Genomic DNA, 15,158 nt, shown 5'->3' on the forward strand with positions numbered 1-15,158 from the left:
AAAAACAAAAAAAACACCAAAAAAGAGAAAAGAAACAGTTATTTTATAAGCTATGCAGGCATTTTCAAAACTTTCCTGGTATGACTTCATTTTGCCACCATTTCTCTTTGTAGCAGTGCAGGGTTGGGTGGACTGTTTTGTTTTGCTTTGGTAGAAATTAGAAATGAGTAAGTGGTAGATGTGTTCCTTTGTTTTTCTGAAAACTGTGCTGTCTTTTCTGTGGCATCTCTCAAGGAAGGACATCTCAGGTTTGCTGTGACACTGTGGAAAAACACCGCAGCATTCTATCCTCTTAGACTATCAGTCATCCTGGCAGTGATGGACAGGACTTATTTCTTCTTTGGAACTCATTTATCCAGCAATTGAAATTCTTGCATTCACTTTTAATGCCTGGCAGTATTTTCTTCCTTTTCTTTTAAGCTGAGAACTGCAGTGAGTGTTCTGTGTTATAAGTAGTAGTAACATGTCCAGAGGTACAGGGGAGAGCTGCATCAGAAAATCTGTGTCAGCTTTCATCTTCCTGGCCTGAAATACCTGCGTGCCTTTGTGTGGGTTTGCACATAATCTTGGTTAAGCAGCTGCCTTATCCTGGGATGTTGGTTCATTCACAAGCCTGGAAGCTTACACAACTGCATTATATAATTGTGACATACAGCAGATCGAATTTATTCTCTCTGGTCATCAACTGATTGAAGAGCATTTTCCCCTCTGAGAGTTGATATAGTCAGAGTATGAATGGCACCCCTGAGCTGTAACAGCTCTGCCATTGATGGAATTGTTTAATTAAACTTCACCTAGCTTCAAATCTGTTCAGGACTTCTGAAGTTTAATTTCTTGCCAGTCTTTGTCTTCCCCCTGCCCCCTCCCTTCTCTGCTTTGCTCCCTTGACAGTGAGCAGGGAATGGAATTGCCTTGTCCAGATGCTGTGTTTGCACATCAGTGGCCCTTGTGTTGTACTTTGTGACTGAACACAGTCGAGTAGTTCTCCCTTTTCTGTTTTGGATGCATCTTTTAAAGATGCAGACTTTGAATGTTGTCTCCTTGAAGTTGTCCACTGGGCCTTTGGTAGCTGGAATTGAAATACAGTAACCTTCCTGGTGCCTTTGTTATATGTGATATGTTTTCCTGTGGAAGAGACCTCATGGATAGGCATTATCTTGTATGATTCAGTTGAACTACTGAAAGCCGAACATATTTTTCTTAAACAGCTTGTGCCCAAAACACGTGTTGAAATGAGACTATGAATATGTGTCTTCCTTGGTTAGAAGTTTCTCTGAGAAGTTCTTTGTTTCAAAACCAAATTCTGTTTGATTTGCTTAAACTGGGATTTGGTTTTCTCCTATCTGCTTTTCCACATTTTACTTCCTTGCCTGAGCATACTGGATAACATTGTTCCTCATTCCTTTGAGGTGCTGATAAGCTAATGAGGTAAATGTTATCCAGACTTCCAAAAAGGATTAATTATGGGAAAGTTTAAAATAAGGATAAAATTTCTTTGACTTCCTTCAGGATCATCATTTTTGCTAGGTTTTTTTCTACTCCTGTGCATTGAAGTATTTTTGACTGTGAGAAAGGCAAAAAACCTTGTATCTTGTATGCCATCTATATTGTTTTTACAGGTGCTACTGGAGATCATGTTTATACATTTTGTTATGCAGCAGAAAGTGAAGACTTTGGAGCAGAAGATGCAGCCAAGCTTGATATGTGGGTTTTTGATCATGTTAAGGTAAGCAGAGACTCTTTATGCTACCTGTTTATAAAAAGCACAGTTGCATGTTAACTTTATCACAGAACCTGTTAACACGTTATCATAGATCTAGAAAGTATGAAAATTTTGAAAGACCTATCACTTGGGGCCATGAGTAAAAATTTCCTGAATCAACTTTCATGACAAGTGTAATAGATGCTTAAAGGAAATGCTTGTCATTTAGTGCTAATTAAAAAACTAACGCTAATAAAAGTACTGTATAAAAACATTCTTGGCTTTGTTTTGTTTGCCTATGATGGGAAACCTGTCTTGGAGTACTATAGACCCTATAAGATCTTGAATGCAATTAGTTAAGGATTTTATAACAGCTGTTGCAGCATGATAGAAATGACAATATTATTTGCTTATTTTGACAAAACATATTTTTGGTCAAGCTGTGTGGCTTTTCCTCACAGATGTAGCTGGCTTCTAATTTTCTGCTGTGGCTCACACTGCTGTGGCTGCCAGAGCAGGCACAGTTTGGTTTAGGGGACAGGGTGTGAGGTAGAGGCAGCCCAGGACTCTGAGCAGTAGAATTTGTTGCTGTGGTGCTCTGCTCAGCTGGCTTGGGTCAGTGCTGGTTCATGACTGTTGTTTTCTGTGACACTCTCACTGTGTTAATACTCCAAGGCACATGATTTCTGATTATGTGTTAATTCCTGTATTTATGTTATTCTATGCTGCCTCGCTTGTTTTGGATTAAGAAATGCTGGTAGTGGGCATTGGTGTATAAATGTCTGTACCACTGAAGCAGTTAAGTGAGTTACTTTCTGGATCTCATAATGATGTTAATGGAGTTTCAGACTATAAAACTTTTTTCACATGATCTCTGGGCTGTATGCATTAGTATAGCTAACCAGCATAAATCAAATAAAAAAATAAAATAAATCAATATACCAAATCATCATTTCTTTAGGAAGTGAAGGGTAGTTCTGCTTTAAACAGTGACATAGGATGGAAAAGAATCATTATAGTTTGCTAATTTTCAAAGGAAGTTATTTTCTGAGTTTGCAGGTGAAAAGATGTTTTTTCTAAGTGCCATCATTTCCCTGAATGTGCACTTGTGCCATGTTGTGTGTTGAAATGCATATGAATAATACAAATCAAATTAGGCTGTCAGTTACACTTGAATAGCTGTTGTCATAAAGTTGCACCCTGCTGTCATTTGGAGTATATGAGGGTGGTACTACCTTTCTTTTGCTTCAGAACACCTAATGGCATTTATCCTTTGAAGCTATAATTATATGTTTAAAATATATGTCATTACTGATTACTTTTTCCCTGGAGCCAGCACCATTATTCTTAAGACTTATTTTGCCCATCTAAATTCCATTCTGTGGATGGATAGGACTTGATTGACTGGCATAAGCCACACATTCCATTAATCATCTCTTCAACTGCACATCAACAACTGCTTCAGGAGTGTGAAACTTGGGGCTTATTGAAACCAAGGTCACTCTGCTATTATAGCTCTAACAACTTGCAGCTGAGCTAGTGAGATTATATAGAAGTAGTAATGACATTATACTGGAATCTAAATTCTGCTTTGCTTACTTTTTTTTTCCTCTTTTGTGTTTTATCTCAAGTATTTAACAGTATATTGCTTAACTCATGTGTTGGCTGGCATGGTCCCTGGTTTCTGCCTCTTTAGGAAACAAAAGACACCAAATGTACTTTCTCTTTACTCTGCAGTCCACAGGTCCCAAGCATTGTGAGGGCCATGTGTTTGGGGCTGCTTCCTCTGCCCCAAAATATGATGGGGATAAAATGAAGAATGGCTAAACTCATGTTTGGGCTGCTAGTGCTGGCAATATGAAATTCCTTGTTCTCTTTCAAAATGCTAACTAACAGTAAATTATCATCAGGAGATGATAAACCCCAATTTTTATTTGTATCTATGCTTAAATAACGAGTAGAAGAAAAATGTATGACACTCAATAGTTCTTGTTCTGTCTCCCCATGATACAAGGTGATCACAGCCCTTTCTTGGGACAGAAAATACACCACAGACTAGACTCTGTGGGATTTTTTTTTTTTATCTACAGCAGTGTGAAAATTCAGCAATATTCAAGTGCAGGAATAACTTGGGAGTGGTTTGGAGTTCCAGGTGGGCATGGAGTTGATGGACTGTGGTTTCTTTCTGGTTTTTGGATTGTTTGGGGCTTCTTTTGATGTGTTTGTGTTTTGGGTTTTTTTTAAGAAGCAAAATAATTAAGGAGCAGACTTTAATCACTGTAATATGACTCAATGATTCTCAGTAAAATAACTTTTACTGAAATCACAGTTTGAGTCTGTGCTAAGAAACTAAGGAGCAAAGTACTGGGAGTCTAGATTAACTAATGGGGAAAAAAGATTTTGTTGGTGCATTTATGATTTTTGAAAATTTTTGAAAATATTTAGTGGCAAATGGTTTTGGAAGATTCAACTTTTTTTTAGCATAAAAAGTTCAAAATTCTAGGAACTCGGTCTTGGAGAGGAGTTCCAGTAATGGCCTAACAACAATTTATTATGTTCAAAGGGTAGGATATTCAGTTAATGTCTTCTCACTGAAAAGGACCTGCAGATACAGATGGCAAAAATTTGTGGTTTTTTCCTTTATTCTTTTCTAATTTTGAACGCAGTATTCCGTTCTTCCTTTGTCTTTTTTTCTGCTGGAGAAAGGCCACCCAAGCCTTCAGATTGTCCCTTCTGTGCAGGGTGGTGGATGGAGTCCAGAATTGAATTAAACTCTGAAGCTCTGCAGATAGTGCTGTGACTGGATGTTGATTTGTGCCAGTGAATTTCAATACAGATAGCTCTGCTCTAATTAGCAGTGCAATGGTTTTATGATTCATTTAAAATGTGTTAGTGTCTTGTGTATGATCATGCTCAAGGGATCTAAGCCTGGCATATATGTTTGTCCTGCCTTTGTACTTTTGTTTTACATCTGAAAACTGGCATAACTATTTAAACTCTCCCAGTAGCACAAATCAGTGTGCATGGCTTTAAGCAACCAATTAAATTAACTTGTCCTAGATTAAGCAGCTTTGTGAAAGGGAAAAGTTTGTTTGGTCTCTCTAATACATGCAGTCAGCAACAGTTTATCAGCTCTACTAAAGAATCATGCTTCCGTGGAGGAAACTGTTTGAGGGAACAAGAAGTCCCCAATTACTTAGATCTTTAACATTTTCAAGTTCATATTTTGTTCAGACATCTGTGTATCATTTGTTAGACCTTATAAATAGTCTTTATTTCTTCTTTGCTTTCTCCCATCGGAGGAGGGAGATGATGAGATCAAGATTTCACATAGCTATAACTGAAATTCTGTTGTAGGGGTTTACTTAGTACTACATTATAATTAAGTTCACAGTTTGATGTAAATTGTTTAATGGGGAACTTTGTGCTCATCTTAAGGTGCGTATCAGTTGTAACCAGTGCATTATTTTGTTGCTAGCTGCCAGAAAATCAAACAGAAGTTTCCACAGTAATTTAAAAAGAAGGTTGAAAGGAAGCTGTAGTCATCTTGAGTCCAGCTCTCTTAATGAAGGAGGTTCAGTTAGAGCAATGTGCTCAGGCCTTGCCCAGTCAAGTTTTGAGCATCTCCAAGGGCAGGCCTTTTAAGCAGCTGTTCCAATATCTGCCTATAGTTATGGTTTAGCAAATAATTTTTCAAGTTTGTGTCTTACTGCGATTTTTCACATTCCAAATTGTGTCTGTCTCCCTGCATCATCTCTGGGGCCCTCTGATCAGTCTGGCTCAATCACAGGATGGAGATTCCTTTCACTCTCAGGGCAGATGGTTGTATACAGCAACAGGAGCTCTTTATCTGCTTTTTCTTGAGACTGGAAAAACTGAGTGCTCTCAGCCTCTTAGTTGATTATTGCTGTCCCTGAAACTTCTTGGTGAGATTCAGCTTACAAATACAGTGGAGGCAATATTACTGAATAGAGGAAATAAAAGGAAAGCAAGAATAAAAAAGAGTGAGACAGGAAGATAGTTAAAACAGAGTGATGGGCTGGAAAGTAGTGTTGAGAAGGGCTCAAGTTTTGTGAACATAGAGTACCAAAAAGAAGAGGCCTTTAGCAGGCTGTAAGGAGATACCAGGATACTTCTGAACAAATAGTTCAGAGACATCCAGAGCAAGGTGAAGTGATTTTTGCCCTTGGTATGTTTGGTACCTGCTTGCCAACTCACCACCTTTATCAGCCATCAATCCAGGCAAGCTTCCTGTTGTTTTGGGGATTTTTTTCAGTAAACCATTTTTGCTCAAGTTTCATGGGATAAAGTTTGCTGTTTGCTCTGGGAAAAGACATCACATCTTATGTTGCACTCATCTTCCTTTTGTCTTCTTGTTTGTAATTGGCGAAAATATGGGCAAACTTTTCTGGCTGCTGCTGCTCTGGGACTGTGAAAGTGGGATGCTTTTGGTTTTATCCAGGGGACTTGTCTGGTGGGAGAGGAGAAGCTCAGGCTTTGCCTTCCTCTGAATGATTTTTTTTTTTTCCTTAATCGTTCTGTGGTAGAAAAACATATACTTTTTCATATTGATCTATATTTTAAGATTTAATTTTGGGAGTTTTCCTGTTTGTCTGTTTTGATACGCTTTGTTTTGATTTCCTTTTATTGAATTAAAATTAAGGAAACAGTTTTATTGTATCCTGCAAATTACTGGTATGCTCTGGAAATCTTCTTCAGTCTGTGGTCAATGTGCAGGTAGATGGATCTCTGTGGGAAATGAAAATCTCCTTAAAAATAATTACATTGCTATTTAATGTAATCGGATTTTGTTCCTGTATCTTTATTTAAAATATCTCTGGACTTTGGTCATGGTTTTGTTTGGACAAGAGCTGAAGCTGAGAGCATGCAAATATTAGTCCATGTGGCTTGTGTGTACTCAGGGAGTTAGGAAAGTGGAATTGCATACTGCCATGGTTTCCTGGCACAGCTCACTGTGATATCCTTGATGCCACTTTAGTCTTCCTCTGGGTGCACTGACTTTTGTTTATACAAGGCATGAGCTTTAGATTTTAAGAGCTCCATCACTGTCACAGCTGTGTGGTGGACTGCCCTGTCCTTTGGTGGCAGGAATGCTTCCCTGCCTCTACCAGCATTTTCCCTGGACTCCTGCATGAAGTTCCAAGACACTCTCACTTATGTTAGTGTACTGAAAGGCTCTTTAGATGCTTTTTTGAACTAAGACCCTACCCAGTTTTGTTTCCTTGGGCAGTGCTGTTACTAAGGAGCTGATGCAGGAGTAGCTGTCTGCCTGCATTTTGCATTGCTGCAGCGTGGCCGGTCTAACACAGAATAGCCCTGTCAAGACTCATTCAGTCCAAGGGGAAATTTCTCCTCTGGCATCTGCCTCAGGGATGCTTAAGTAGGACATGTGCAAGGCAGATGTATGTTCTGTAGTTCATGTATTTGCAAAGCATGTCATGTTTTGTTCTGTTTTTATTTAGTTTCTGCAAACAAATTGTAGCTTGGTATCTCAGTCCTGTAGAACCTGCTTCCAAAGCAAGAATATTTGAGACCTTTGCTTCCAATTTAAATTCAGTAAATCAATAGAAATGTGAAGCCATAAGTGGCACTCAAGAGTGGTTCATCAATTTGTTTATACAGCAGGCAAAGAAAGGATGATATATTTTTGCCTATGCAAACTCAAGAAAACCCCAGTAAAAAACCAAAACAAACCCAACAAAAAAAGCCCAACAAAAGAACACTTCAACGTAAATATTGTCTTAGATAAGCTGAAAATTTGGACTGACCATACTGATAGTAGTTGTCCTCCAAGCTGTAAATTAGGAAGTCATTATTTTTCCTCTTTTTAAATTCTAATAACTAGTAGTATTTTGACATGGAAACAGCAGTGTCTTAGTTCTAGTAAGATGCTTATCTTCTTCCATTTTGCTCAGATTAATATATTAATGACTTATTCCATACAGAGCTTCTTTAATTCTTCCAGAAGCAATCAAACATTGTTCTCTGCACTGAATGAAGAGAAAGTGGTTCTGTTCCTGCATTTGCTAGGCATAGACACCAATGGACATGCTCATCGGCCAAACTCAAGGTAATTGAGACATTAAGCATATCTTTCTTACTAGTTTTAAGTGCATATTGTGACTTTTTTAACAGTGCAATTTACCAAGCCAGAAACAAGTGGTGTAGTATTGGGGGTCATATATGTTACCATGATCACCTATGTTCTGAGTGTCTGGAGTTATTTTGGTTTTTAAGGTCCTATCTATCGAAATGACAGATTTTTGGTCTATACAGTATGTCAGGTTATATTCCTGTATTCAAGTATGATTTTTAGCAATTTTCTTAGTTGCAGCCAACACATAATCTAGAGGATACATAGGAAATGCAGTTTTAAATATAAAATGGATGCAGTTTTCAGATACCCCACTACTGAAGTGATATAATTGAGTTTATAGAGACCAGTAAGCTCAGCAATAATGGCAAATTCTGGCATTATGTTTTGGCTTTTTTATTACACTTAAAAAAAGAGAAGAGTTTAGATTAACAGTTCTCATCGCAAATTCATCTTGAAGTGTGTTATTCTGTGTGAACTTTCTTTTAATTTCTTCACATCCTGCTTTGCAGGATTTTACTTTTTTCTCTTGATCCTTGCATACTTTAAAATTCTCTGATTTCCTGCATCATTATAAAGTTCATACTTGCTGTGTGTTTAATGCTCATTTATTATGATTTTTTTTACAGACAGTTTTAAAACTGACTTTAGCAGCGGATAGGAAATTAATTGTCTGAAAGTCAATCATGGTCAATCACTTTTTCTGAAATACCAAATTTTTTACAAAATACAATTTTTTTATTTAGCTTCTATTCCAGAAAACTAGGGTCTGTCCTGATCTATAAATCACCTCAAAACACTGACTGCCTGGTGAGATCTTTCTTTGCCATTTAGTTACCAGCTAAAAGTAATTTTTGCAACTTACAGTCAAGGTGTTTGAGTTTTCCAGAATTCCTTAGTTTTGGCATTCTGCTTAACTTGCTTGGCAGCTGTGAGTAGTAAAATTATAGTCTTAGATCAAGGACAGGTTGGATTTGAATTATCAATCCATTGAAACTGTGGTTTCAGTAATCTTCAAACTGTGCTGCAACGATTTAATATCTCAGTAAGACTCAGAGGGGGAGAGATTTTACATCTAGGAAGCCTTTTGTTAGCTTGATGTTCATTTGAGATTAAAGCAGTCTGTACTCAAAGGACTGGGCTTTATGACAATGGTTAAGTTGCTTTATACCAACTGTGAGAGCCACCTGGAATGTAACATTTTTTTCCTATTTTTCAAGGGAGTACCAGGAGAATATTAAACAAGTTGATGAGGGTGTGAAAGAAATTGCTTCATTGATTGATAATTTCTATGGAAATGATGGAAAGACTGCATTTATTTTGACTTCTGACCATGGAATGACAGATTGGGGTGAGTCTTTTAAAATATTGAGTCAATTGAGTTTATGGGCATCTGGTGTGAGATGAGAGAGCTTTGTCCCATGAGAAGCTTTGGAACCCCTGGTTTGATTTGGTATCCTAAGTGTTGCTTGTGTATGAAAATCCATGCAATTTGCTGTGACAGCTGCATTCCATGTCTGGGCAGAAAAAAGACACTAAGTTAAACCTTAATTTTCTCAGTGACTGCTAGTAGGGATAGAAAGATTGCTGCAGAAAACCACCTTAGGCAGGAGATAGTGTTATTTGGCTGCCAGCAGCAAATTTAGTCTTGTTTCGGCCCATCTGGGAGATACAGTTCTCACTCTGCTGCTCTAAAGCACCTGGAAAAGGTGGAAAATCTGTCCAGGAGTTGGTGAAAAAATGTACAGAGAAGTTTTGGGAGGGTGCCAAATCTTTTTGCTTATTTTGGCCTTTTAAGCACAGCAGAAAGGAGGGGACTGCTGTGTGCTCTTTCTAGAGGAGGCTGGTGCTGGAGACAGGTGAAAGAGCTGAGAGTACAGAGCAGACAGTGAGGCACTGTGCTGATACCCACAGAGGAGACTTGGGAAGGGTTTGGCCACAGTGTCTGAATGCTTTGAGGGCAGATGAGAAGTTTACAGTGCTAAGCTCATTTAGACATTTTTCCCTAATTCTTTTTTCTGTCAAGAACCTTAAGAACACTTCTGTCCTTGTGTGCAGCCAGTGAAAATGATAAGTCTCTCTTTCAATGCTGAGTGCTTGCAGCTACTAACTATGACACTTTTGAACTAGGGCTGCTCCAGGCATGGTCGTGGCAAAACAACAGTCAGAATGTTACTCTCTGTGTGAAATCCTCAAGTTGTTCAATTGAAGAGATGCAGATTTTTTTTCTGTCATCAGAGATAACAAAATATTTGTGTATTTATCCAATCAACCTAATTACCATCTGCTCATTTGCAAAATAGTCCATTTTGAGTAATATTTACTGTTGAGCTGACTGCCACTTGCAATAAAATTTTAGTTCTGCTGTATTTTTCCTATAAGTTTCAAGAAATTATTTCATTTTTTTTATAAGGGAGGGGTGTGTATATATATTTTTATATATGTGATCATAGGATCTCAGGAGGTCCAGCCATCTATTCAAGGCAGGATTGGCTTTCGAATCAGACACAGATGCTAGGGCTTATCAGCAGGGCCCTTAAAACCTCAAAGGGATGGAGCCTATGCAATCCTTTTGGACAGCCTGCTCTGTTGCTTGCCTGCCCTCATGGAGAGGGAAAGGTTTTCTTTATCTGCAATCTGAACTTCCTTTGTTTCAAATTATGCCTGTTGTGTTGTGCTCCCACTGTGCACCACAGTGACACTGCAGCCCCATCCTCTCTCAGGCCCCCTCACAGGGGGAGCAGGCAGGCTGCTCTGCTGTGTTCTCCCCAAAACTATTTCTTCTCCAGGCAGAGCAAGTCCCAGTCCCTCAGCTGCTTCTTACAGGGCAAGTGCTCCTCACTTAAACCATTCCAGATGATGGGTGACTTTCCAGTACCAAAGGAGCCCAAAGCTGGATCCAGTGTCTAGAGGTTGTCTCACAGGTACTGAACAGAGGAGAACAATCCCTTCCTTGTACCATGCTCCTGTTAACACTGCCTGCAGTGCTGTTGGCCTTCCTTGCTGCCAGAGTGAGCTGTAGGGGTGTTCTCATTATGCACTGGATCCTTTGGAGGTGGAATAAAAGGTGTTAGGAGTAACTTCTTCAGGCTTTGAGAACCACTGGTCTGTCATAGTTTTCTGCCATCTCTTCTGTCTTGAAGGAAAAGCTTAATCTTGTCCCTGAAGTGTTAATAACTTTGAAGTTGACTTTAGTGAATCTGAGAGCAAACCCAGAGGTTCTGTTCAGGCCCATTGTGAGCTGTCTGAAGGATAGTTCGGGAGTTGGCATTTGAGCTGGTTGGTACTATCAGGCCCTGTTGCAGCCCTTCAGTGGTTATTTGCAGAATGGGATGTGCGCCGGTTTTAAAAGAAATTAAACATTGGAAGCATGGGGGGCCTATTAGGGAAAAGAATATGATCTGACTTAGATGTGATCAAAGACATTGTGGTTGCTGGCAAAAGCCAGTGATGTCACTTGCTTTCTCAGTCTGACCCTATGATTTTGCTTTAAATTGATGGAACTGCTGACCACCAAAGCAGAGCATTCTATATCCACCCTCTCCTTGACCTCTTGTTCCTGCTACCATCCTGGCACAAGTACCTGTGTGGTGTGCTGGTCTATGGAACAGACAACTAAACAACAGCACCCTTTTCCCCCTGTAGGGGATAGAATAGAAGAAAAATAAAGATGGTGTAGAAATTAATCTTACCCCTAAGGAGTTTCAGCTGGGCCCATTATCAAAGATTAGGAAGAGGCATGACTTTAACAGGCCCCAGCTGTAACCCATGAGAAGAAGAGTGCTGTACAAGAGTGGGGTGGCTGGGTGAGAAGGGAACTGGAGTCAGTTGGCTGCTTTGTGAAGAAGAAAGGGCCAGTGCTCTGAGGAGCTGCCCATGAGAAACACCAAGAAGGTATGGAACTCTTGTGATAGGAGACAACAGTATGGAACCCCTGCAATGAGATGACAACATTTCTCCCTTTTCCCTGAAAAGGTCTATATGGAGAGTGTTGGAGGTGGGACTTGAAACTGACCCAGCTGAAAAGAATTATTTTTCTTCCCCTCTTGTTATTCAGATCAGAACTGAAACAATTCTTTATAACAGGGAGGGAGTGGGCACAGCTGCCTCTCTCAACTCTGTCTTCAAGTATTTGTAGAGGTAGAATCTCAGTGAAATGCTGATGGAGCTGGTGGCTTGGCTAACTTTTCCTCCTGCAGTAATAAGAATATAACAGATATAAGAAATAGTCCCTGGTCTGTGGAAGATACAGGAAGTGCTCTCTCCATAAGCTCTTTTTCCCAAAGTTCTTCAAAGAACAGCAGTTGTTGCTATTTTTTGAGCCCAGAGAGTGCCCACCAAGAAACATCAGGAATCTAATTCCCAGACCAGTATGTTCTTAAGTTTTAGGCTGTTTAAAGTAAGCAAAGTTGACTTTTCAGCTGTGCCACAGTGATTGTTTTAGGGACAGAATTAGGTATGCTGTTGGGAATAGCCTTGAGGTTGCACAACAGTGTGCTTTGTCTGTCCTTTGTATGTATTAAAATTTATAGACAGGGAAGAGCATGTGTCTGTGCAAATATAAGGCACATGTGTAATCTTGTAGACTATACAGGAACCCACACAGGGTTTGTATAACAAAGTCTTTCCCTTTGAGGCTGGGTTATCTCACTGCTCTGGTACCTCACCCGCTGGGTTCAATAGCCAGCATGTCTTTCAAGCTCGTGTGGCTCCTGCTTTAGTACGACTGCTGCTGAGATGTCATAGTTTTCAACCTTCCTGCTTTTGGTGGCTGATATGTTAAGCTGGAGGGAATCTGTTTCCCCAGGGAAGAAAGTAATATTGTATCAATTTTTAAGCAAGGTGCCACTAGACTTTAAAACCTTAAAAATGAACTTCTATCACTGTTGGAAGGATGACAGTTGCAATGCATATTGCTTCCTGGTTTTGAAGTGGAAGTCTAATTCTTATTCAGAGGTCAGTTCTACATAATTTTTTTTCATGTGTGCCTAATACTACTGAAATCAGGCATTACTGGTTTCACTGAGATGCTCAGGATAAGCACATGTACATGTCTTGAGCTGGTAACTCCTCCATATGCTGAGGCTTAAAAATATTATGGCTTTATTTTCTGGATGTTAAAAATTTGGGGGTTTTAATATAAAAAGTTCCATCTATGTAGTCTTGACTTAACTGATACTGATTTCATGACTTGAAAGTTGAATTTAGCCCTTATTGTTAGTGACATAAAAATAAGCTGTGAAGCTGGAATAGGTTGTCTGTAACAGGCTTTTAGTGTGTCTGTATCAAGAGCTTAGTACGTGTGTGTAATTTTATTGCATGTAGTTTTTGTTTGTTTTTACTGCACATGTCTTGAAGTTTCTATTTTTCTTGTTTGGTGTATCTTAGGATCCCATGGAGCTGGTCACCCCTCAGAAACTTTAACACCACTGATTGTTTGGGGTGCTGGGGTAAATTATCCACAGAAAGTTACAACCCAGTTCTTTGAAGACAATTTTTTGAAAGGTAGGTAAAATAGAAGATTTAAGTGAAAGATTCTGGTGGAAATGGAGATGTTTTTAACCATTACACCTGTTGAGCTTCACTAACTTCTGTTCCATTTCAGAAAGTGTGATTTGCTTTGTGTGATGTGTAAGGACAAGGTGACAGGGTATGCCTAAGGAAGCTACTGCAAAATTGGGGAGATAACATCAGTCAGTTTTTATTTCTATTTTCTTTTCAATTCTCCTCATAGAATTGAAGACTTTCTCTCTTTGTTGACAGAAGGCTATTCATGCTCCTAAGACTTCATTCCTTAGAGAATGAAGGAGGCTTAATTTTTAACTCCCAGATGTTGAATGTAGTAATACAGAAACAAAAGTTGACAAGTTGAAAGACTCCTTTCTAACTTCACAGCACAACCCTGTGGACATTCCAGGGGCTGTCTTGTCTCATTTTATTCTTGCAGCTGTTGTGCAAATGTAAACAGTTTTTCTTAATGAAAAGCTGTGATTCTTCACTGTTATTTTTCTCTTTTCTAATTTATTTAAGAGTAAACATTTTTTAAAGGAATGAGTTTTTATTATTTTGCATACATGATGCAATAAACACTGCCTTGCTGAAATATCAGTTGGGTTAGAGACTCTTTAACACATGATTAAATTATTCAAGCTGTTCCTCTTTCATGTGCCTCATTCTTGTGGCCTGCTCTGTTTCTTACGATGCCTTCAGTCTTGGGTTGTTGCTCATGATCAATGAGGCAATGACTTCCTATTTTATTGGATTGTTTGTCAAGGTACATTAGAGAAAACAGGCAAAAATTACTTCAGCCCTGAGGTGCTAACTCCGCCCTGCTCTCAAGAAGGTATTTGGTAACAGATTAGGTCATTTCAGAAATAGTGCTACCTTTGCACTCCTTGTGCCTAACAGCTGCTATAAAATGATGACATCTGTGATAAAATTGAAAATGAGTTGTAGGAAAAAAAAACTGAATAAAACAACTGATTTTGCTGTCACTGATGGCTGATCTGCTGGACTTCTAGGGACATTTGATATCTAAAGGTTGATCTGTAATAGCTGAATTTTACATCTGTCAGTTTCTTTGATTCTCAGCAGCTTTAGTGCAAACTAAAGTCAGCATTTAACTTCAAGTCATGATGCAAATGATGTGAGAGATTTCAAAAAAGATGAGCATTGAGCTGACTCCCAGGTGCACAATAGGGAAAGCTATATGGCCCTCATCTGCTAGGCAATGTGTATTTACTTGGAGGATAACATTTGTCTGCACCCTTCTGTGCCTGCTTCATATTTTCCTTCTGATGGTTAAAAAAACTAGCAAGCCAAATAACCACACAAAAAACCAAGCACACCAAAGCAGACATCAGAAACTCATCCATTTATTTTGGGCTAGCTTTGCATCTGTCAAGCATGTTGTTGCTTTGTTTAGACACTTAACCTTACAGATTCTTAATTGGCAAGGATAATCTCTGTTGGAGATTTGAGATGCTCTGAGTATCTTAGGAATTTGAAATTCTGTTTGAGTAATAAGTATCTTCTTAAAAAGGGACTGTTCTCTCTATGGTAGTACATCAGAGCTTCTAGTAAGTTACGTAGCTTAGAAGTGAAGAGAAAGTTGTTGAAATGGAACTTGACACTTGCACAGGTCAATACAGCTCAGCTACTCCATTGTTAGAATCCCAGATATTTTCACAAAGGTAACCTATAAAAGAAAGGCTGTTTAAAAGAGTTCTCTTGAAATGTTCTTTGAATCTGTCTTTTCTACTCCATACAGCTGCAACTGTGGCTGCCTGCAGGGGAGGAGAGTGTTTTCAAGACTGCTGTGTCACTGCTGTATGCAGGTGT

At 39.0% G+C, this 15,158-nt stretch overlaps 1 protein-coding gene across 3 annotated transcripts in view; it reads left to right on the forward strand.

The window, feature by feature from the left end:
• Positions 1 to 15,158, forward strand: part of PIGN (phosphatidylinositol glycan anchor biosynthesis class N) — a 99,474-nt gene that overhangs the window by 23,292 nt on the left and 61,024 nt on the right. For all 3 annotated transcript variants that reach the window (XM_074545006.1, XM_074545007.1, XM_026790196.2), the window contains 4 exons: positions 1,620 to 1,726; positions 7,669 to 7,793; positions 9,038 to 9,168; positions 13,206 to 13,322. In XM_074545006.1, coding sequence (XP_074401107.1) covers positions 1,620 to 1,726; positions 7,669 to 7,793; positions 9,038 to 9,168; positions 13,206 to 13,322 — 480 coding nt within the window. The remainder of the gene's footprint in view (positions 1 to 1,619; positions 1,727 to 7,668; positions 7,794 to 9,037; positions 9,169 to 13,205; positions 13,323 to 15,158) is intronic.

Source organism: Zonotrichia albicollis, chromosome 1, assembly GCF_047830755.1.
Source record: "Zonotrichia albicollis isolate bZonAlb1 chromosome 1, bZonAlb1.hap1, whole genome shotgun sequence".
NCBI lineage: Eukaryota > Metazoa > Chordata > Aves > Passeriformes > Passerellidae > Zonotrichia > Zonotrichia albicollis.